The sequence below is a fragment of the Cyprinus carpio genome, chromosome B3 (genome assembly GCF_018340385.1).
Source record: "Cyprinus carpio isolate SPL01 chromosome B3, ASM1834038v1, whole genome shotgun sequence".
NCBI lineage: Eukaryota > Metazoa > Chordata > Actinopteri > Cypriniformes > Cyprinidae > Cyprinus > Cyprinus carpio.
Window position 1 is genome coordinate 15,376,491 of NC_056599.1, and position 23,994 is coordinate 15,400,484.

The 23,994-nt window shown below is 38.4% G+C and overlaps 2 protein-coding genes across 2 annotated transcripts; one reads left to right on the plus strand and one right to left on the minus strand.

The window, feature by feature from the left end:
- Nucleotides 1-265: 265 nt before the first annotated feature.
- LOC109099065 (protein Wnt-9b-like) lies at nucleotides 266-6,734 on the minus strand. Its single transcript, XM_019112627.2, is given in 5 exon segments — nucleotides 266-532; nucleotides 534-814; nucleotides 3,403-3,668; nucleotides 5,236-5,489; nucleotides 6,563-6,734. Coding segments are annotated over 5 exon segments (1,074 nt in total). The 5' UTR covers nucleotides 6,649-6,734; the 3' UTR covers nucleotides 266-345.
- A 2,718-nt stretch (nucleotides 6,735-9,452) lies between these two features.
- Nucleotides 9,453-18,219, plus strand: arf2a (ADP-ribosylation factor 2a). The gene is made up of 5 exons (XM_019112341.2): nucleotides 9,453-9,592; nucleotides 14,203-14,360; nucleotides 14,783-14,893; nucleotides 14,977-15,101; nucleotides 16,044-18,219. Exons 2-5 carry the CDS (start codon nucleotides 14,213-14,215, stop codon nucleotides 16,203-16,205), a joined length of 546 nt encoding a protein of 181 aa, XP_018967886.1. The 5' UTR covers nucleotides 9,453-9,592; nucleotides 14,203-14,212; the 3' UTR covers nucleotides 16,206-18,219.
- The last annotated feature ends 5,775 nt before the right edge of the window (nucleotides 18,220-23,994 follow it).

Here is a 23,994-nt window from a genome sequence, read left to right on the forward strand (position 1 = left end):
TAAGATTTCCTTGACTGGTTTCCATGGTAACCAATCAAGAAGGTGGAGCTGGGGTGGTGGAGGAATGCTGGAAGAACTGTCAAAGGCACTTATATATGCTTGTTCAGATTGGTCATATTAAATGAACATGTTCCTCCTGAACGTTTTTTTGGAACTCCATGTGGGAGCCCAGAGTTTAAGAAAGTGATTTATCCATCACAACTAAGCCAGTTAAGACTGGCAGATCTTTTTCCTTATCACAACCTCCAAACTTCTCACAAATTCTACTAGCCGTCTAGCCGGCGCATTAACAATCCTCAACCTTCTTCAATTTCCACTTTGTCTTCTCAGTCTCCTTCTTTGCTATCAGTGTTTCTTGCAAGTGTAGACCTCTTCCTCTTGGAGGCAGGTTTGACACTCGACGTGACAGCACCAGCGGACCTGGCAGTGGCAGGAGAGGGTGGTGAGGTGGAGGGCCGTGTTGTAGCCCCGTCCACAGCACAGGCTGCTGCAGCTGGTGTCCTTTGAACACGGTCTGCCAGCCGTCCCGGGAGTAGCGCGATGGCCTGCAAAAGCTGGGCGACTCCTCCAGAAATACCAGCTCGGTGGGCCGCAGACGGGGACCTGTGTTGCCGTGACGCCGTGGGCTTGCCAGCTCGGTCTCTCCAGTGGCAGAGTTGGTGACACTATGCACTCGAACGGCCGTGTCATAGCGATACTTCAGCAGATGGCCTGTGTCTTGAAACGGGGAGAGCTGCTTCCAGCATGTTCTCACAGCACAAGAACCGGAGACACCGTGACACTTACAAGTAGTCTTAAGACCACTCTTCACCGCCTGAGAGGAAATGAAAAGACAGAGGTGAAGACATGAACACAGTATGCCAAATACAACACTATGATCCTGTGAAAATGAAACAGAAACTTAGAAATCTGAGGAGAGGATTCAATATGGGATGCTGAAGTTTGGTCTCACTTATTGGATTGGCTATGACTTTTTCACATGGATGTTTGGTACTGAAGAAGATTTTAAAGAGAAACAATTAATTTTTGTAAAGCTATTCACACTTCACCGATTGTGTTTTCATGTCTGGTGATGAAATGTGCCAGCCTATAAAATATATATTTTGGTAACACTTTATTTTAAGATGCCCTTGTCAAACATGTTACATGTACTTACTATCATAATAACAATAAATTACGCATAATTACATGCAAGTAACCAAAAGCCAAACCCTAATCCTAACCCTAACCATATAGTAAGTACATGTAGTTAATTAATATTACTCAGTACTTAAATGTATAATTACACTGTAACAAGGACACCTTAAAATAAAGTATAAACCTAAGCTTTTAGTCATATGTCCAAATCCCAATACTTTGATTTGTTTTTACACTTTATGTGGTAAGGCCTTTCGTTGGTGATTTATTTTAATTTATTTCATATTGCATTGGTGTAAAAGGGCCCTAGATCAGTGACTGAGGGTGACTGGGGACCTCAGCAAACTTCCAAGGAGGCCTCAAGATGACTTAAAATTACTTGAAATAAAACAAAACAATTCAAGATATTTCTGTCTTAAACTGTGTCAAAAACTGTTTTTTCTTTGAGGAAGCAGGATTTCTGTGGCCTTATAAAATGGGAATATATAAGGTACCTTAGTTTTAAAAGTAGAATTTCTAGACCTAAAAAGTCATGTAAATTCAAATCTTAAAGCTCCAATGGCTTTGAATGTGCAAATGAATATACTTTTTTATGTTTAATCGGTTAGATATTGTGAGTAAGCATGTTTTTTTAAATCCCACTTCTCAATTCTTAACCAAGAATCATGAACAACTGAAAAATTCATGGGGCCTTCAAATATCATTGTGGACAGTTGGGAGCCTTAGAGTCCAAAAAGTTGGGAACCACTGGCCTAGAGAGAACTATTTTACATTTTTGGGAAGTCACATTAATATATTGTTATTGATTATATCCCCAATAGTGGGGAGGGAAATAAACATAGAAGTTGTAAAAGTGGACCAGCATGTTATCCAAAATTATAAATTGTTCAAGTAATTCCACTGATACTCTGGGACTCCATAGCCCTGAGCTAAAAACATTGGGTTGACTTGGTGTAGATGATGGATGCAGGGGGAATGCCTGAGCTGGCGGTCTTTCAACTCTGACCTGCACCTCTTGAAGACCACCATCTCTGATCTATGCTCAGATCAACACATCTAGGTTCTGTTGCTCTCTCGCTCTCCATTTTCAATTTTGAAGTATTGGTATTCTGAGTTTGGGAGCCAAATCACATTATTTACTTGCTGACTGTTGATCTATTTCTCCTACTCATCCTCCTCTCTTCATTTCACATATACTGCGGGAGTAGCTGCAGACCAAATCAGTCTATCTAAAAGGGCCCAAGGGGAGATGGGGAGGTCAAATGGTCGATGGGGGTGTTCCACCCTACACAGGTATGAGCTCCCACCCCAGGGCCACATGAGCAATACAGAGGAGAAGCGAGGAAACGGAGAAAATCTGAAAGGGGAGGGGAAAACAAGACCTCAGCCACCTTTGCTTGTTTTTGTTAACCGCCATCTGTGGCCTGAGGTGTCAACTGTGGGAAACAACAAAACCGGAGACTGATAAGATAAGATCCGAGTTTGTCCAGCCATTCTTTTCTTACTCTTTCTGTGAACCTCGTAAACCTTCCCCCTTTTTCGCTCCCTCTGTCTTTCCCTGAGGCTGCCAGTCTCCTGGTAACAAACTGTTTTGAGGGATGTTATGAGGATTTATGAAAGTCTGGGAGAGCGGCAACGGTGGTGGCAGCGGCAGCAGTGAGACTGGTAGAGCGAGAGGCATACAGTAGATGAAAAAAATGCTTGTATATTACAGAGGCCTCTGCATAATCGCCCTCATGGGAGACCTCTAATTTTGAAGAGGGCCTCCACAGCAAGCGCTGTCATGCCTGGACCAGGGGAAGGAACACCTGGCTCTAGAGAGCTGGCCAATACCTGCTCACCTACCTGCCTCACCCCACTTGCTGAACTCTCCTTTGGGCAACAATGAAGACTGATCCCCATCAACCAAGAGAGGACGGTTATAGTGTCTGTGAGAGAGTTAACCCTTACAGATGTTCTCTATATGAGCTTTGGAGGACACTGGATCATGTAGACTACACTCTTAAAAATAAAGGTTTTATAAAGGATTCAATGAAGAATCCATGGATCCTTCAAGTTCTACAAAAGGTTCTTTATAGTGCAAAAAAGGTTGTTTAGATTATTTACATGTTCTGCAAATTAAGACAAAAATTGTTATTTTAAGAATGGTTCACTTGGGAACCATCCTTATGTACGAAAACCCCCTTTGTAAACTTTACTCTTAAAAGCGTCCATGATATATATTTATATATATAGGCCTAGGCCTGTTAATATTTTGCGTCTTACCCGGATGCCGACGTTAATGTTGTGAGCGTCGATTTGGGCACGCAGGTCCTTGCTGACCCGTTTTTGCCCCAAGAATTTCTTGAGAAACTTAGTGCTGTATTTGAGGTTGTCCCCGCATACGCCCCACTGCCAGGCCTCGCGGTGCTGCAGACCAGGAGAATCGTCGCAGGTGCAGCGCTCCATGCGCCCCGAGCTGCACGCTTTGGCCAGCGCGTGAGACAACGCTGCTGACGACACCGCGAGCAGGAAGGCCGTCTCTTTAAAGCCTGATGAAGTGATGCATTCATAAATTAGCACTGAGCAACTGCTTTAAAGCTTTAAAAAGTCGTACACATAAATAGAATCAGCCTATTTGTGCTTTTGATAAATGTTTTAAATAACATACATGGAAATAAGGACTCCAGGCATATCAATACTAACGTAATAAAATATTTGATGTAATAGGTAATCTCATAGGGGCGACATGAGGAGTTCACATTACAAGCTAAATACTGAGCACTTTGTAGGAATTAACTAATAGGGCTATAATAAAAACAATCATCTCTGATTGCAAATAATGCATTTCTAAAACAGTTTTGATAACTGATAACAAAGTGGATATTAGTAGCTATATAAATGTCCACAATAACATAAATATATTGGATATTTGGTTGTAGCTATGTGTTATTTTTCTTTTGAAATACATTTCTATTACCAAGTTTATTTAAAACTCGACTTTAAACGAAAAGGCCACCCTTATCATGCCTGTAGGTATAAATGAAACCCTAACATGAACTATACAACTTTTCCAATTAAGTGTTAAGTGCAGTATTTTGTCACGATCCTTTAAGCATAATCCCTGCTCGCAGCCTCGTATTATTGTTTGCTTAGATCAGAGCTGAGGCAAGGCGTGTATTTTTGATCCAATTAATTATTATTTTGACTAAGTTTTCTGTCAGATGAAAGCGCGCGAGCACGCCGCCCTTTTCCTCTGAGAACTGGGCGCTTTTCCGCGAGATAAAAATACTTTAACTGGCCCCGCGAGGCCTCACCGCAAAGGGATTCCGCGCTTCCCAAGTCCCTAATTACCAGCGGACTGACCTACGCATGGCTTTCACATTCACATCCTGCACATTACGCACAGGGTCGTTTGGAAGCAGGCACCACATGGAGGTTTCTGCATAGTTGTTAATGCTAAAACATCCCCTTTCTGACAATATATAAGTAGTACTGACTAATTTAAGGCTACCAAACAGCAAATTGTACAATTGTGTTTTGTTGGTTTTAAACTCACAAGATTCGGTTTCTTTTTGTTCCATGTTAACATTAAACAATTGCTTCAACAATGAAAAAGTTTTTTATAATTTTTACTATGTGATATTATAAATTCCTAACGAAACAAACATCAAATAACTTTTTTTTAAATTTCATTTTAATTAATTATAAATCAATTGTTTTGTTTTCCTTCTCCATTTGGACTGTCGTCAACTCTGTTTCCAGTTAAAAAAGACCAGTAGTCTATCAGTCTATCTATCTATCTATCTATCTATCTATCTATCTATCTATCTATCTATCTATCTATCTATCTATCTTTAAATGGGCATAGCATTTTATTTGGAAAAAAAATCTTATTAAAATTATGAACCATTCCATAAACAACAAATGACCTTGAGCGCAAGGCTAAAAATGGCTGAACTGTCAGCCTTATCATATTCCAACATATTGTAAAACAGTTCACAAAACATTTGTACATTTAGCTTGAGATGACAAAAGCAATGTTAATAACACTTTATATTTGTTAATTTTTTTTACAGAAATGTTTTTGCTTTTAAAGTCAAATCTCATATATCTTACCTCGTTTTAAAAGGCTTCCACGGCCATCCATACTACAGTTCCAGCGCTCGTTGCGGAACTGATAGCGGCACTCCAGGAGGCTGAGGCGGACAGATTCCCTCAGAGTCTCCGCCAGTCCTGGTTCTCGCCGGCACAAGCGCTTTTGCCGGCGCGTCAGAGTCATCTGCTCGCATTGCTTCAGGTGCGCTTTACTGTTCGGAGGCTCGTTGGCAAATGGACCGGGCAGATAGACCAGTGGCTCGCGACCTGTAAGGCTAACGATAACATGCACACTACAGTCACTAATACTACTTAATTTGAAACCTCTCATTCTTTTTTTATTTGTTCACAAACACCATATATTTAAAATACACTAAAATAGACCTTCAAGGCCTTTTAGAAGATCAGGCACAGTGTAAAACGTTTTCACCATAATGTTATAAAACATATTTTGTTTAACTTGTCACAATTATTTATCTCACCCCAGTTTCAAATAAGTTTTTAGAGTTTAAACTTTGACACTAAAGTTAATGTAGGCTATTTTAAAACTTAGGGCAACAAATATTTTTTCTTCTTCTTCTAGAATGCCCGAGTGATGGCACATGTGCTTTGAATATGTGTTTAAATACCTAATTTGAATAGTCTTGTTAGTCGTGCTCTTTCCCCAGTCACTCAGTAGACTAGTCTGAGCGCCCTTGGCTTACGCTACTGTGGCGCATAACAAACTTAAGTAAGCACTCTTAAATAAAAACCAATTGCAGAGTGTTTTACGTGCAGGATTCTTATTATAAACACCAGTGGAGCAAAGTCATATGAGCATAAGCCAGAAAGATCTTAATTATCAGGTAGTGCGAGGGCAAGGACGCGGTGCCAAACCATCGGAAGACATCTGGATCCATACTCTGCGCTGCACTCAACGCCAATAATCGACCAGCAGCACACTATTGAAATATTTTAGACACATCAATGTTTAAAAAAAATATATAACAACTAAAAAAAAGAGAGAGGAAAAAAAAACTTAAATTACATCTAATTGTGTTACCTGTAGCTACATTTTACGAGCAGACAAAAAGTATTCCTTATTTAAATAATTAATTTTAAATCTATTTTAAAATGCCACATTCAACATATAATGATTTAATTCAGACAACCTGCAACGTGATTGTTAAACATACACCCAATAACAAGATATGCGTAATTGCGCATGGGACATCCAACATCACCAAATATCTCCACCTGTTGCCGCATCTTAAAATTATTCGATTCCATGTGAAATACAGCAATAATGCAGTCAGAGGCTATTTCCATGAGTTCAGAAAAGATAGAGGATATAAAAGTCTCTGCTGACCCGAAATAGGCTGCTGCGTGGGAAAGAAGGATGCAGAGGGCAAAAAGTCGCAGCGGACAGGCAGTCCTCGAAAGCCCGGTGCACATGATGACGGGTCGACGCTGCTCTTCATTGCGCTATCTGTCCGTGTTGAAATCCCAGCTGTGCTGGACAGCTCAACTTCTTAAAGGGGCAGAAACTCATTTTAGCCCTTGGGGAGGCGCGGTCCCGGGAGGGGTGAGGCACGCCAGACTTGGATCATCAGTCACTCCGCCCATTGCCAGGGAAACGATATTTCCCTACATATTAGCAGGTGCGTCTACCTGCTGAAGCGTTCACATTTATTTAGGGCTGATTCAGACAACTTTAATTTTCTTTCTGGTCAGATATGGATTAAAAAAAATCAACCAACACTTGTTATAAATACTATTCTTCTTATTTTTTCTTTTTCTTTTCTGAGTTCAGTACAAGGATAACAAGTGTCTGTTTACTCTTGTTTAATTTTAACACCTTGTTTACAAACTGTGGCTCCATTCTCATTTCCTCAGCATCATTAACACACAGGCGTCTTTGATGCTGTTGTCATCACTCAGCACAAGATATAATGAGCTAATCATGACTGATCTTTCATCTCAGTTCCTCTCGCCTCCATCAGTGACTGACCAACTGGGCTCCACATTTCCCTTATGATGTCACCTTCTTTGTTTAAGACACCCACCTTTATGACGGAGGTGTGCCAGGTGCACTTCCTGCTTGAGGTGACCAATCCAAACAATACAAATGAGACATAGGCCTGTTTGTGAAATGTGAAAAATATGGGTGTATGTGATGTTTAAGAGGAGACACAATCATTAGTGTTGGATTCTTGAATAGAGATCCATTTGTTTAGTTTAAAATTGTTTTGAGGTCTTTGAAATGATACAGCAGATAACACCTAAGCTATTTTAAGAGTGTTAGGCATGTCACTATTTATTAAAATAAGTTTATTTTGTTGACAGTAATATCTTGGATACCAGACTCTTGACTGGTGCCACTGTTGTTAGATTAACTTATATTGTTGTTAGATGAAAATTTGGTAGATGAACTTGCATTGGAAGTTAGGCCTTGGCAATGGTATTTTTCACAATCAGCCCCCAAACAATAGAATAGAATAGAATCTTTCCAACAGTTGGTCCATTTATGTATTTTAGGTACTTTTAGGTCTGATTTCTATAAGGCCCATTTTGGTAATATGTCTTCATTATGCTGTTGGTGCAATTTGAAAGAAGCTTCAGCCCTAAAATAGAATGGGCTTCATTAATTTAATGGCAGACTCTCCAGGTACCCAGCTTTTATGTTAACAGTACCCTACTTTCAAATCATCACTGCTTACCCAGCTGAGTAACTTGTCCCACACTGACCTAAAATTTTGAATGTGCCATCCAAGTACAATCTTCAATAAGCTGCCAGTAGTTGTAGCTTTGTGGCTTCAGTGGATTTGCAATTGCTTGGTTTGTCTTAACTGTAGCACCCTCTGCTGACTGGACTATAGCTGTCTAAATTCTGCAGAATGAATGCAGTAAAAACTCAGTGGATCAAGAAAATATATATTACACCATCTGGTGGACTATTGATCTTATGTGTTGATGAAATATTCATGACCAGTAGATCATCAACATTTAAGAAAAAATTACTAATAAATAAGGTAATACAAAGAACAGTGTCAAACAAGTATGTTTAACTAATGTTTTCTAAGTATCAGTGTTATTTTAGTAGGCCTATCACTGAGATACTTTTATAGGATTTATACATTTAATTATTTGACATTTATATTATTTTAATTTTATTTAAAGCTTTAGTAATTCTGGTGTGTGATTTGTCATTTTTATTATTTCATTCACTTTTTTATGATTATTTTTTTTTATATATTTCTAAATAGTTTTCATAGATGTTTATTGACCTGGCTATTAGTTGAAATAAAATAAGCTCAAGTTTTTCTCTATTTTATTTCACTAAATGTTTATTTGAATGTCAAGTAAAAACAACAACAACAACAAACAAACAAAAAATAAAATAATAAATGGATTACCTTTTTAACTATAATAACCTCGCTAAGTATTTGCTTAAAGGATTCTAGACATGACAAATTATTATTATTATTACATTTACATTAAGTCATTTAGCAGACACTTTTATCCAAAGCGACTTACAAATGAGGACAATGGAAGCAATCAAAACTAATAAAAGAGCAAAGATATGCAAGAGCTATAACAAATCTCTGTTAGCTTAATGCAGTACACATAGCAAGATTTTTTTTTATTATATAATAAAAAGAAAACAGATAGAATAGAAAAATAATAGAGCAAGATAGTGTTAGAGGCCTTTTTTTGCTTTTGTTAATTGTTCAATAAATAAAAAGAAAACAAATAGAATACAACAAGATAGAGAGGCTAGTGTTACTTAAAAAAAGTAATTAGTAAATGAATAGAGTGCAAGTCTAAAAGAGACATTTTTTTTAAAGAATAGAATTAGAATAGAGAGTGCTAGAGTTAGAGGGTCAGATAAAGATTATTATTATTATTATTATTTCAGACGATTTGACACGTTGTAGCATCTTTGCCACTAGAGGTAACCTCATACAGTACCCATGTTAACGCTACAGGCAGCTAATCTGACTGTCATATATTTATAAAGTCCTCTTCCAACACAACCTTCAATTCATTTATCCCTTTACTTCATAATTACTCATTCATCTGGTTAGCGCGTTTCGAAAACATGAGTTTCTCATCAGGGATATTTGCTAAACATATTCAGGTCGACTCATCTTTCATTTTGCATGGGAAGAGGCGGCCTGTGCACGCGCACCTCGGCCCTCACGCCCACGATGCACTCATTGGACGACGACAATAACGGGGTGGGGTTTCGCGTGCACTTTGGACAATGTGATTGGACAACACTTACGCGAAGGAGGGGCCCATGACGCCACCCTCCTCGGGCTAGAGAAAGTCGCCATTTTGTTTTTTAGCGGTGAGGAGGAGAACCGGAAAAATTGTAGCGAAACTGCACCAAAAGGTAAATAATGCCTAAACGACACATTTTGCGTTGTCATTCTGACGCATGTCACACCTAGGTCTTTTAATTTACCTGTCGTCTACATGTAGCTAAGAGAAACCGTGCCTTCGGTTAACGAATTATCAGTTCAGTCAGGGAGGCTAACAGGCTAACCAACGGATGTTTGCTTAGCTGATGTGGAACTGCAAAACCAGTTCGCGCCTACTTATCCGAACATACAGACATTTTCAGCGCACCCTTTTTCGCTTAAACATGTTTTTACCGTCTTCAGAATGGTATAGTTCATCAGGAGTGAGCGGAGTAAATAAGTAGCAGTGAAGTAAACAGTGATCTAGTTATCTCGCCTGCGCGCTTAGCACATAGCAGACGACAAGGCGTCGCTCGCGACACAAGCAGAGCGCTCCCTTCATAATGAACGCTCCTGCGCTGACAGTCAGCATTCATTACGAGCTCTAGTTCGTCTCTTAGCTAGCAGTGTAAACATAGACGAACGAGGGAATTAAACAAATTAATAGACCACAGTGTCTCAAAGCCGGTGTTACAGTAACTGTGCGTACGTTAACCTGTTAGCGTGAATCATTGTTAGGCCGTGTTTCTGACATCATTCCTTTACTCGTTTCTATCGCTTCATTTCAAATGTGAAGTGTTGCGACCCGAATATCAGAAATTATGCCTGTATAAATGTTGGTAACCTTATGCATGTCTAAAGCGGGAACAGGATTGATCCTGTCTTTTGCATCATAAAAGAATTGGAAAACACAGTATGTTTTAAAAAAAAACACTTATAGGATGACATCTTTCGTTTGTCTGCAGAACTAGCAGGTGTCAAACACCAGGTTTCCACTGTAATGCATGATGGGATCGATTCACTCCGTGTGTAGTTGCAGTTCACTGGAAACGATGATTCGTTTAACCTCCATTCAGTTCTAGGTCAGATGAGAAAAGTGGGTCTGTTTTTATACGTGTGGTTGTACCGCTTCTGCTGATTTGTAAGGTGTTTCGTAAGCAGCCTCACAGTCACCCTGATTATGAATGACTGGCGTGTTGATTTCTAGTTAGGAAGCATTTCTCGCTATAATTGGCTGTCTGTCGCAACATTGAAACTGTGGATGGGATCAGATGTTGTCATGTGATTTGTTTTTTTTCTTACTTTTTCTCGAGCCTCTGTTATGCTCTCACTTCCTAGTATGCCTGATAAATAGGTTGTCTTAACCATTTCAGTCTTTGATCTTTTTGCACGTTTGAAGAGCATTTTCATTCTTATATTTGCATGTATCAAGAGATTTTAATCTCACTGGATTGACTCCTTAAAGGTCTGGAAGTATTGACACCCTGGTTTGTTTTTGTTATCGGTGTTTTTTGTGCATCATCTAGAAGTACATGTTTAAGGTTATGATTAATTAGCTTGATCGCTGCTATTATTTTTCGACCATGAAGTGACTGCTGGATGGGAAGGGTGTTGATTTCTCTCATTATGAGTTGTTCGTTAGCCAGAGTTTGTAAAGCATTCTTTTCTGACTTTATTGTGGTTTTCTAAATTTCTGTTAAAAGCTAAGTCTTAAGAGTTTCTGTTTTTAGACATTTGTAAAACTGTTGTCACTTTTTTTTTTTTTCATTTTCATTCCCAAATATCAGGAATGTTGTTTGCTGATACTCCCTGCAGGGAAGATAAACATTTTCTGTGTGTTTAGGGAAAGTCAGTTATTGTAAATGTTAGCAGACAGCTGCTGGAATTACACAGGAGAAACACAATATACACTACTGTTCAAAAGTTTGGGCGCAGTAAGATTATTATTTTTTTTTTAAATATAATTTAAATATTTTATTTAGCTAAAAATAATAATGTTTCTTGGGCATCAAATCAGTATTTTAGACTGATTTCTGAAGGATCATGTGACACTGAAGACTGGAGTAATGGTGCTGAAAATTCAGCTTTGAATAAATTCGATTTTAAAATAGAAAATAGTTCTTTTGCATTGTAATAATATTTACCAACATTACAGTTTTATCAAATAAATCTAGCATTGGTGAGCAATAGAGATTTCATTCAGAATCATAAAAAAAAAATCTTTCCAACCCCAAACTTTTGAATGGTAGTGTCTGTGAATGCTACTCTGCATTTAAGTATTAAGCTGAAGAGTTCAGAGTAAGAATGGGGTCGTTATTTAAGCTTGGGCTTAACCTTAAATGCCATCAGTTTCAGCATGACTAGTTCAGTCTGTTGTAACCAGTGGAAACAAAAACAACAAAAAGAGTCAGCAATACTCATCACATCTGATGCATGATTTTAAAATGTGTTGCTGCACAGAGGGACAAAGTGAATCACTGTGGTGAACAAGAGCACAATTTCACTTAACAACCATTTTTTTATGTTAAGACATGGTTATTGAAACATTACTTGCATAATATATATATTTTTTATTTAATCAAGGCTTGACTATAATGTGTGAGGATCTACACTGGTGGTGTTTTAGTGTACAGTTATGACTACAGCAGCTTCATTAGCAAGAGCTTCTTGTTTCCCCTTTTCTGCTCAATAATTCAACTTTGGTTCTTGTAAATAATTGATGTGGCTTAATTTGTTGTTGGCATGCCCTATGGCCAATTGAAAAAATCTTTGAATTGGTCCATTGTTCTTCCAAAACGTTTGGTCTTACCTTTTCTTTCTTTATCTGAAACACACATCGACCATAATGCAACCCATCTGACTGATCAGTGAGTCAATCTGTGAAAATGTGTGCTGTTACAGTATGAGTCAATTTTTTGTAGCACTTCCTTGTATTTGCAGAGACTTCTTCCAATGATGTGGCCCCCTGTTGAGCACATCATTAAAAAAAGGGTGTTTTTCAAATAGTTTGAGGCTTATGTAGTCATTTTGTTCTGTTGGGACTTTTTTTGTATTTGTGTCACTGCATTCTGAAGCCCCACCTCTCTTCTTTTTACTCAAAGGACACAGCTCTCACAGTCTCATCGGGTGTGTTCTCACACCATTCTTAGCGCTTAGCTTTTGTGCCACATTCAGACTCGGTAGACTAGACAATGTACATTCCTTCAGATGAAGTACTTGTGAACGACATTTTTTTTGTCTTTTGTGCAGCTGCAGTCTTCTGAATTATTTTTGAACAAAATGTATTTTGTGTAGTGTAGGGTATTGCTGCTTCACAGTACAGTACACATCATGATACATATCACAGTTCAAAATGTCACTCTGCTTCATGGCGTTATAATTAAATCATGAATGAAATGGTGGCAAACCCATAAGAGAAGCTCAGTGAATCAGATTCAATCTCACCCGCAAGTTTGCTGCACTTTTGTCCAAAATGGTGAGTCTTTCTGGACTCAGACTCAATGGTTTCAGAGTTCAGGCTTTAGATGACTTTCTTCTTTATTAACTGCTGAAAATTATAAATTAAAATACACAAAGGCTGAAGTATCAATGTAATAAGTAGACTGATTGTATCGGTACAGCTCTTTTGTATATACATTTTCAAACACTACAGATTTTAAATCAGATAACCCATCTATTGCATGAAAACAAACAAATTTAGGAATTATTATGGTTGGCGGTTTATAATTATTCAAACATGTCCCATATCATTTAGGCACAAGAAAGGAGAGATGGACTGACAGTCTGAATAAGGATATGGTGGCTTCATTGTCTAAAACTGTAGTTTGTCGCTTGAGTTACAGTTGGGATTAGAGTGTAACTCAGTGCTCTCTCTCTCTGTGTGTCTCTGATTAATTCAGAGGGCAGGTGTCTCCTCTTACAGGTTTGTTAGGTTTCTGGTTACCTCCTGTACTCTTCTTTCCACCGATGGCATCTTGCATTCACCTCATCACTGCTAGGCCTTTTGTTTCTCTGACTCTCCTCCCTCCTCTTTTCTCTTCACATGGTGAATCAGCCTTGACCTACACTTGTTTCCCCAAAGTCAGATGTGGTTGAACCATAACACGCATTCATAGCACATAGAATGCTTAATCAGTTCCTGTGTAAATGATTGTGTTATTTGGGTCTTTAATTTCTTTCAAGTTAATGTTATGTATTTATTTAGCAGATACCTGAATTTGCAACCTACTGCAGAGTGATTTGGGGTTAAGTGCTTTGACTTGAAGCATCACCCCTTGCAGGGTTTAAGCTTTTGTTCTTTCAGTCTCCACCCTGATCACTGCACACCAACTTCAGGCAGTCAAAATATTGTTTGCCTGTTGTTGTTGTTTTTTGGTCAGTAATTATTTGGTCAATTTCAATTGGACAGTGACTTGAGTGAGGCATTTTTCTGCTCTATAGACCTTATGTAGCTAGTTGTCTTCTGTCTTCTGTCTTCCTTTTGTATGTCCACGATGTGAAGGTAAAGTTGTACGAATTTATGAATTAATTGCTTGTTTTAAAATCTTATTGGTCTACTGACATTTATGGCATCTGCTTCAAACATTAAAATGCACATGACATTTTTGTTAAAGTTTATCTACCAGCTAATTACTCTTCAACAGTGATGCTATAGGGCCGCAAAAACAGAAGGTCAAAGACAAAATTCTAAAGATGGCTGCGCACTCTGTTTCTCTGGCGCATAAGATCTAATACCATCTACCTTCTCTTTTCTTCTCTGCAGATCCGCCACCATGGGGAATATGTTTGCAGGCCTCTTTAAGAATCTCTTTGGGAAGAAAGAGATGAGAATTCTGATGGTGGGCTTGGATGCTGCTGGAAAGACCACCATCCTGTACAAACTAAAACTGGGAGAAATAGTCACCACCATCCCCACTATCGGTCTGTGATTCTTGAATTTTACCATGCTTTCTTTCTCAGTTTTCATTATTTCAGACTAATAAAATTGTTTTGCACCAGCAAAAAGTTAAAAGGCATGAATAAATTCAACCGGTTTAGAAATCATTCATTAGATTGAAGAAAAAAAAAGGTTTCCTGTATTTTTAACTTTTATTTGACTCTTTTTTTCCATTGTCCCTCCCCCATTTCATTCCATCTCTTTGTGTTCAATTTTATCCCTCTATCCCATCTCTTTCTCTGCTGTCTGTGTGTATATATGGTTAAATTCTTTGCCCTCGGGCTGTAGTGTTATTAGAGCGGGGCCCCAGCACGAGACACAAGAAGTTCATGCCTTTTCACCCTCATTCCATCTGTCCCTCTTTTCTTTGAGCTAGTGTTTAACTTGTCCCCTTTTCTCTTTGCAGGTTTTAATGTTGAGACGGTAGAGTATAAGAACATCAGCTTCACTGTGTGGGATGTGGGCGGTCAGGATAAGATCCGGCCGCTTTGGAGGCACTATTTCCAGAACACACAAGGTGCGTGTCCACACATACACACAGAACCAGGTATTGAGCAACTCTTGAGTGCATACTTAAGACTGTCACTGTTATTTCCACAGGCTTGATTTTTGTTGTGGACAGTAATGATAGGGAGCGAGTGAATGAGGCGAGGGAGGAGTTGACGAGGATGCTGGCAGAGGACGAATTGCGAGATGCCGTGCTGCTCGTCTTTGCCAACAAACAGGTAAACGAGAGAAAAACTAAATTCTTTAAATGCAAGTAGCATCAGCTGTCCAAGTATTCATTTGGTTCTTTTTCTGACTTCTGCTGTGGTTGATGTCATGTATGACTGTTTCATCGATTGGTCTGGGTATCAATACAGTTGTTCTGATTTGATTTAATTCTAATTTAACCAGCTCTTAATCAAATTCTGTTGATTTAGCAGGCATTTTATTCAGCAGCATTACATTTATCAAAAGTGAGAGTTAAGACTTTTACATTGCAAGGAAATATTTATATTTTAAAGCTGCAGTCCGTAAAAAATGTGTACATTTTGAACACACAAAGTTACGGGCTGCAGCTTTAAATAAATGTTTCTTTTAAACTTTTTATTTATCAAAGAATACTGAAAAAAGTATCACTGGTTACAGAAAAATATTAATCAGCTGTGTTTTTTAACATTGATAACTTTTTTTTTAATTATTATTATTTTTTTTTTTTTTGGTACTCAGTTTTATTTCAAATTTGAAAACAGTTCTAATAGAAATAGAAAACAGTTCTTTTAAAATGTAATGAAATGTAAGCATAAGAGACTCTTTCTTTTTTTTTTGACCCCAACATTTTTATTCCCTCACTGTAAATGCTGTAGATGAAATGCACCAGTGCTTTAGACTGATTCAACCCACTAACTCATCTTTTTTAACTACTACACTGGCCACGTTTTTGGTTATGTTGTTGATTCATTAAAATGAACTGGCCCACATGAGTCATTAAAGTTAGTTCAGCAGAACACAATGACATCTGCAGGACAGTCAGCACATTTTCAAACAACCAGTAAAAATAGGCATAGCCAGAAAGATCTTGGGTTTTTATGAATCAGTGTTGAGCAAAAAAAAAGAAAAAAAAAAGAACTTTTTAAAAAGCTCAGTATTTGACTGCATTGCTCTTTCCATCTGTTGCGCAACAGGACCTGCCCAATGCGATGAACGCAGCCGAGATCACAGATAAGCTGGGCCTTCATTCCCTGCGTCATCGTAACTGGTACATCCAGGCCACCTGTGCCACCAGTGGGGATGGCCTGTACGAAGGGCTCGACTGGCTCTCCAACCAGCTCAAAAACGCTAAATGATCCATTCCACCCTCTCCTCTTCTGTCAGCGCTGTGTGTATGAATGTGTGTGAAGGGTGACAGCACTGGTTTCAGTCTTGCCCGGTTGCCCAGTTTATCCATTTCTTTCTCTTGTTCAGTCTTGTATACGTCAGAGACTCTGCCCAGTGCTGTCTATAATACACATGCAAGAGTGTGTGTGTTTACGTGTGCATGTGTGTGAACTGAGGGTGGGAGTAGCCTTGCTGTGCCTTTCAAAATAGACACTCAGTGTACAGCACGGTTCTCTCTTTCTCTCTCTTCTCTCTCCTCTCCCCGTGGTTTTCTGCACGCAAAGAATGACCCAGGATGTTAAATATTTCTGTTATCTAATACACTGAAACCAGACTATAGGCCTGATTTGTCCCTTTCCCAATGTTTAAAGCAATCACGCATGTCTAAAATGTTACAAGGTGTGAGTTACCATCTTTTGACCCCACATTTGATAAAACTCATTGTAACCTGCATCAGGTTGGGAAAAAAAGAAGGAAAAAATCAGACAATAAAGTGACATTTCTTTTCCATCCATTCTTCTTCGCGTTATTTGAAAATCATTCTAATACTTTCAGGTACGTCACTTGACGCTTTTCATGTGAACACCAGTTCGCTTTCCCTACTGCTGTCCTCCGTCAAGCGCATTCAAGCACAAGCCTGTGAAACCTTTCGTTTATACAAAGTCAGTTTGTACAAACTATTGCCTGTGGGGAAGAAATCATTTGACCCTGTGTTTGCTTTGGTTTTTTTTTTTTTTTTTTTTTTTTTTTGTTTGGTTTTTTTGGGTCTTGCTGATCATCCAATCAGATCCCAGGCACTAACTAACAGCCTTACATGTGATTTGATTGTCATGTAAGAGACGACTGCAGAAGTGATGAGTGTTTGTGGGAGTATGGAGGGAGGGAGCCTTCTGCTGGAGCAGCAAGGCCTTTTGCGAGCTGCTCCCACTCCAGTGAGTCTTCTTTTAGCTTTTTTTTTTTTTTGTTTATTATTGTGAATTTTTTTTTTTCGTCATTATGGTCTCTTTCAAGTTGTCCTGCATCATATGTACAGTCAGAATCTCATGAGTGTTCAGGTGAGGCCACTAAGGGCTTTTTGAGATGCATTCATTCTCCCAATTGTAATCTAAAATCGAGACACCTGATAGATAGATGAAGATTCAGGCACATGTGTCACTGATCCAGAGTTGCCACCGAGCTCCAGTGGTTCCTCGGTTGGTATGAGAGAATTGCAGAACAGCTGCAGGTCAAAATGCAAAACTCCTCCAGCCAGCTTTAGTCCTCCCTCTTCCATTTCTCAGATTCTTTTCTCCTTCCTTGTTTCTCTTCATCGGTTGATGGCTGCTCTACCTGATGCACCAGTCCATTTAGAAACACGTCACTGATAGAATCAAGCACCAGCAGAGAGATGTTCGCTTTGAGAACGTGTACACGCATCTTGTAATAATCCAAAACTGACAAACGCGTTTTGTTTTCCTTCATATTCCAAAGGCAACTGCAGTGTTGAATACAGCATTGAACATTGTGCTGTAATGATCGCAGTGGTCCTAACCCTGTACTGACCTCTCACAAGGGAATAGGTGACGTTTCACAGTGTGTGAAACATGATAGCAACATGAATGCATTTTATTGGTTTGTTTTCTTCCCCCTTTGTCTGTCACCAAAATTCATGTTTCATAACTCTAATAATGTTTTTTGGCCTTTTAGGTATTCTGATACAGATCTACTGTAGTAGATAAAGATTTATTTGAATTAGCATCATCTATGACAAGTAATTAAAGTGTATGAGTATGAAAATGTATTTAGCTTGCAGATTTCATTTAGCTATCCTTTGTTCAGACGTGAAGCTTTAATTTCAAAATTCTGTAAAATAATAGGAGCAAGGAACGTGTGCACATGTTTTTCTTTTAAGGAAATGGTTTTGGTTTTAGCTTTTTTTTTTTTAAACCCATCTTGTAACATCTGATAAATGCACTATAATAAAGAGATCTCTATTACAATTGATTTCTTGTTGTTTCTTTATTTTACAACGTAATGTCAATATTCAAATCTTCATGGGTCCTATTGGTGGAGCTTTGGTGTGGTTATGTCATACACTAGTTCATCTGCAGGTGGTGCTGTGGAACTGATGCTGACAAGGCAAGAGTTATACAGTTGTCAAATTGACAAACGTGCCTTATAAAGACAGTAAGTCAACATTTCAAAGTTTTTGAGCTTTCATTTATTTACCTCAACAGTGTGCTTACATTTTACTTCATTGTCCAGTCTCTTTGATATGTGGACACCCAAACAGGTCCCGCACAAGACATTACAGCTTTCATAAACAACCACTAATACACATTCTAGAACTGTAAAATAGTTTCAAATAACCTTCTTCTCAAAGCTGTCATGAACCAATCCTAAATATCCTATAGGGGTCTTCTCATGAGTGAAATACATGTTTTGCACATATGACCGAAGTTGATGGTTCACATTTTACTTAGTGAGCTACTGCACCATATTTTTGACCCTGAAAATGTAATTTTTTTTGCTTGTCATTAAATTATGAATGCATGTTTATTCAAGAACAACTTGGAGAATTAATTAAAAGTTCTGGATAAGACTCTGGTAGCTTTATTTACATAAAAAAAAGGCTTTACATTGCCAACACATTGGTAACACTTATGTACTGAAAAGAAAGTTGTGCACACCTTTATAAAGATGGCACTAGTTAAAGAGGAGTGCAAGGACATGACTCTTGCAGAGCCGTGATGAATGTGGAAGCCACACACATACCTAACATTTGAAATAGTAATAATGACTACAGCCTATAGCATGTGCTGCTGGGACAGACTCCAGCATCCTACATAGGACTAGTAGTTGGAAGACAAATGAATTTAAGGATTACGCGGGGTGGGGGCTGTTTAACTACGATCAGTGTTTAAAATAGCACTGTGCTTGGTAACTGACAACATGGCAGTGAGAAAAACCCAAAATAAATACTGTTCTCGCTTTCTCACACACACACGGAAGGGCTTGAGGCTGTGACCGAGCTTAATGTTCAGCCAATCTTATAGTTAAGACAGTTATACCCTCTTATATTCCTTATGTTCTCAGCTGCTTAAGCATTTCCACAAACAATTGGTTCTGATACCCAAATTTAAGACTATACTCAAAATGGAACCATCACAGATCACCTACCATTTTCTTAGCCTCATTTTCAAATATGTTAGCAGTTTCCTTCAGGCTGTTGTTCTGGAGAATTCTAGTTGACTAAAACTCTCCAAAAGGACTTGCCTATATTTGGTTCCATTCAAGTTGTCCTTGATGCTAATACGCTTTCCAGTTACTTCTGCTGAAATGAATACATGATGCTGTCACCACAGTTATGTGGGGAAACTATATTTGGTTTGTACCCAATATAGCACTTTCCTTTCGGGCGAGAAAGTTCAAGGTTTAGAAAATCTTTCTTCTTTTTTTTTTTTATTCTTCTTACAAATTCATCTCTACACCCCCACAGACAGCAGGATTGATTTACGCTTCTATTTCAGTTATAAAAGCTCAACTGAGCAAACCTCTCAAACTGGAATTAATGATACCATCAAGCAATTGAACACAGGTGGACTCGAATGAACATTAGGTTGTACCCTGTTAAGGTAATTAGCACAATCCCTCAAGATGAATCACTTCATCCAGTTTACACTGTTAAATCAATGGGCTCGAAACTAACATGAATTTCAGCTATTAATTTTAAAGTTGGCATTAAATGAGTCTGCTTAAAGATGGTCCATTTAGTCTGCTTAAACATTGCCCTGTCTTACAATCAACCTCCATCTCAATTCAGATCTGCTTCCATGCAATAGCTTTTCTGCTCATTATTCTGCTGCGTTTCCTGTATATTGGTGACAAAAACCCAGTTGTTCAGTCATTGCATCATTCAGTACTCACATGAGCCAGTCTCCATCTCCCATTAAAACCGCACCTGTAACAAAAATGAAAAGACACGTTGTGGTTTTATTTTCATTTAAGCAGCTTAATGTGAAAAATATCTCCCTTATGTGTTGCCACATAGAGAAAAACACTCCATGCTTGGGAACGGGGAAACTCAGCCCAGGGCTGAGATCCAGTAGAGGAAATAGATTGTGCCTGAAAAAATAGAGACACATTTTGGCCAAAAAAAAAAAAAAAAATCCAGTTTAGTCATCTAAAATATTCCTAGGGACCATGGTGAGAGAAACCGCTGTATGGATTCATCTCATTACTCACACAGGGGTGTGTTTCTCCAGAGAGATCTGGTGTGAATGCTTCATTCTTGTACAAGCTTCCCCATGTCACTCACACATTAGCTGAGGCGAAGAACCATCACCACACATTCACAAATGAGCTTTTGTTAAATATCTGATTATGAACATCCAGTTTTCATCTTCATCTCTATTTTTGGTCTCTACTGCATTGTTCTGCACCCTCACGGTACTCCACCCATCTCTCCTCCCTGCATTTCCTTATCCCCATGACTGATATTTGGGATGATCGCTGGAAAATGACTTCCAGTGGACTAATTGTGATAATTTAATCGCATGCTTTGATGTTTCCTGGGATCTGCTTGGCTAAAAGATGTTAATTAGCATTATTCAGAAAGGAGAGACAAGGAGGGATTTTGTGCTAGATACTCTTCCCACTAGACTTGGTGTGTGTAATCAGAAGGTTAATACTGTATTCTCATACTCCCTAGTGTGCTCCATTAACACCTACATAGACTAGACTCTTTGACTGGAGCACATATTAATCGACAGTGCTGGCAAGTCTTTAGCCTCAGTAAGCTTACTGAGTTCAGGTGAAGTTCACTCAGTGGCCATTTATAATGTTCTCCGTGGGCTATTTTATATAGAAGTACACATTTGCCTGAATAAAGACAGAAATCTCCTAAACAGTTGATCTGAAGTCAAATTAATAAAATTTGACAGCAATCTTATGAATTATTTAGCTTTTTAGCTCTAATCACGTTGTGTTCAAGATACACTAAGTCTACATTTTCAACTAGGCCTCAGTGCATCGATTTAGAAAAAATACATAACCATAAATAAATATGATTAGTTTATGCTGTGGAGAAAATCTTGCAAAAAAATATTTAAAGTCGGAGTTGCAGAGGACGAAATTAATTGGAGGAGACAGCAAAGCCGACATTCCTGCAGAACATCGGACCGTCTCACTCACAGCTCACATTTTTATATGGTTTTCAACCTCTGATCTTATTTTTATTATATATTTAGTTCTCTTCCCAATACTCCCTAACTCTGTTCCCATGGTCTCCTCATAACTTGGTTACACCTTGTAAGAGTGGCGGACTGCCAAGTAGCCTGCATTCAAACATGTCACAAAAATGATTATTCAGTGTATTTTCCTCTTTATTTTTTATCATAAGACCATGTTCGAAAGCCATGTGGCCTAGAAGAGCAACTTAGTATCAATACAAATGCCAGGAATTCAGCCAAAATCTGATTCTTTCACATGTGACTTCAGGCATGTTATTCAGGCATAATATAACAAATTAGCCTTTGTATTAGTACTGTATTCAGCAATTAACATATCCGTGTATTACAATATTATACTACAACATTTATGTGGACTGTTTTGACCGAATTGAGTCATTCCAAAAGGTTGTATGGACAGATATTAAACTTAATAAAACGTCTTTATGACTAAAAAACGATACAATGTTTTTCTGTGTTTGGGTTTAATTGATTAAAGCTTGTTTCATCCAGATATTTTTGGTCTCTGTGTCATAAAATAAATGTTTTTTTCCCCCTTCTAATTCGTTTCAGCACGTGACCGAGCTGTTCGAATAATTCGATTCAAACCGTTTTTCTAACGTTCTATCCTAGCATTGAAGTGATTCGAAAGAATGACTCATTCGTGAATCGGTAGTTAAAATTCAAAACGATCGACAGACAACGTGACAAACACGCTGCACATGGTTGTAAAGTTTCTTGGGCATGTTTTAGGTTTATTAGGTCTCTTTTTGTACTATGATTTTTGTGTTTATTTGAATTGACTTTTGAGTGAATTTGACTAGGGTTACACTAGTGTTTTACTGCTCCGTAGCCAAGTGAAAATGGCTTGGTTAAATAATTGTTCCTGGTTCGATCTCCAAGTGACATTGTTCCAGGCCACTGCTCGGCTCTCAAACACCACCACAAGAGGGAGCCGGTAACAACAACTGCAGGTAAGAGGCCTTGCTATTCATCCAACTCTCCTGTTAGTTAATACATGCTTACATTACATCAAGCTTCTCAGCTTCTCAATACAATGCCGAATACAGCAAAGTCAGCAGTCAGATATGAACTGCAATAAAGAGTTAATTGCAAAAGCAGCATTCAAATCTCTATGGCTTGGCATCTGTTCTCAGTGTTACTGACATGCTGCAGCAGTGTACTTGTAAATTCTCCACCAGTTTATGAGCACTTATTCATGCATCTCAGCACAAAGCCACCCCATATGCTGTGATTTAAAGGGGGCCGCTGAAGGGGAACGAAGCATTGGCGACAACACAAACACTGCAGGAGGGAATGATGGGAAACCCTAGGCATATAGATAGATTTATGACTCCAGCTTATGTTTGATTGTAAACATTTGTGTACAGATAACGTGTGCTGAAGTTGCAAGTAATGTGAGACCTGTTGTGTTTTGGTTCCTCTCACACCTTTTCCCCCCTAATAGTAGAAGGGACTAAATCTCAGGGGACATGTTACCTTGGAAACGGAACCTTACTTATTTATAGAGTCGGAGAGGAGAGAGAAAAAGAGCAGGAACAGATAAGAAAAAGAAACCTCCTGTCTTTCTCTCTCCTCCACATCTGGGGGCTTTTTGATCGGTGAGGCACGTCTCTTAAATATTCATATCGAATTCAGCATCACACACCTCTAGTTCAGTGCCATAGTAACCCCACCCAAAGTCTCTCAGGAGAGAAAACAGGCGCATGCATCACGCATGCACTCACCCGGCATTAATCGCATCGATCGCTGAATCTATGGGCCCTTTGAAATTTGAGGGCAGTTATTCATTTGACAAGCTGCAGCCTCCACCACACAGAGCATCTCTCCTTCCCTCTAAATCCCAAAGGACTATTTGAAGGCCATCGTGGATCGAGGAAAGATGGATGGATGAGAGTTTATTTCTCCTTTATTCCCCACACTGCCATAAAGGAACAAAGTATAATTGAGAAGACATTTTTCCTCATATTTCTTTGCAAAGTTAGCATTTTGATATAGCTGATCAAAGTATGTTAAAGGTCATGTCTGTGTCACCTCGTCAATTCATAATTCCATGCCTTCTTTTTATGTAGCACCAGAAGTAACATATGAAAATAAAGGAATCTGTTATTAATTTAAGAAAACATAAAAATGGAAATAAGAAAAATAAATCACATCTTAAATGGAAAATTAGTAGACATTTAAAACTTTAATTCAGGTAGTTAAAATGATAAAGTTATATATAATGCACATCTAAAATAAAATCTAAAATGCATATTTAAAAAGTTTATATAATTCATGTTTTAAAATGTGAGAAAAACAATCAAATAACTTCTTTTATGAGAATTGTTTTTAGATGCACAGTTCTGTGTTTTCTAGAGTTGAGAAAGGCATATTGTAAATGTGTGTTTTATCTTGAGTGCTATCTATCTTTAGTTATTCATTGTGTGTATGCAGGTGTAAATGTGCATGCGTGATCTCACTTGTATGCATGTTTGATGCATTTTGTGGTTGTATACAGTAGGAACATGGTTTTGCTCTTTGTTTAGTT

Bases quoted from the DNA above. Each gene is read 5' to 3' on its own strand.
- arf2a (XM_019112341.2), top strand. From the start codon at position 14,213: ATGGGGAATATGTTTGCAGGCCTCTTTAAGAATCTCTTTGGGAAGAAA. The intron at 14,894-14,976 runs GTGCGTGTCCAC...TTATTTCCACAG, and splicing joins CTATTTCCAGAACACACAAG to GCTTGATTTTTGTTGTGGAC. The intron at 15,102-16,043 runs GTAAACGAGAGA...GTTGCGCAACAG, and splicing joins TCGTCTTTGCCAACAAACAG to GACCTGCCCAATGCGATGAA.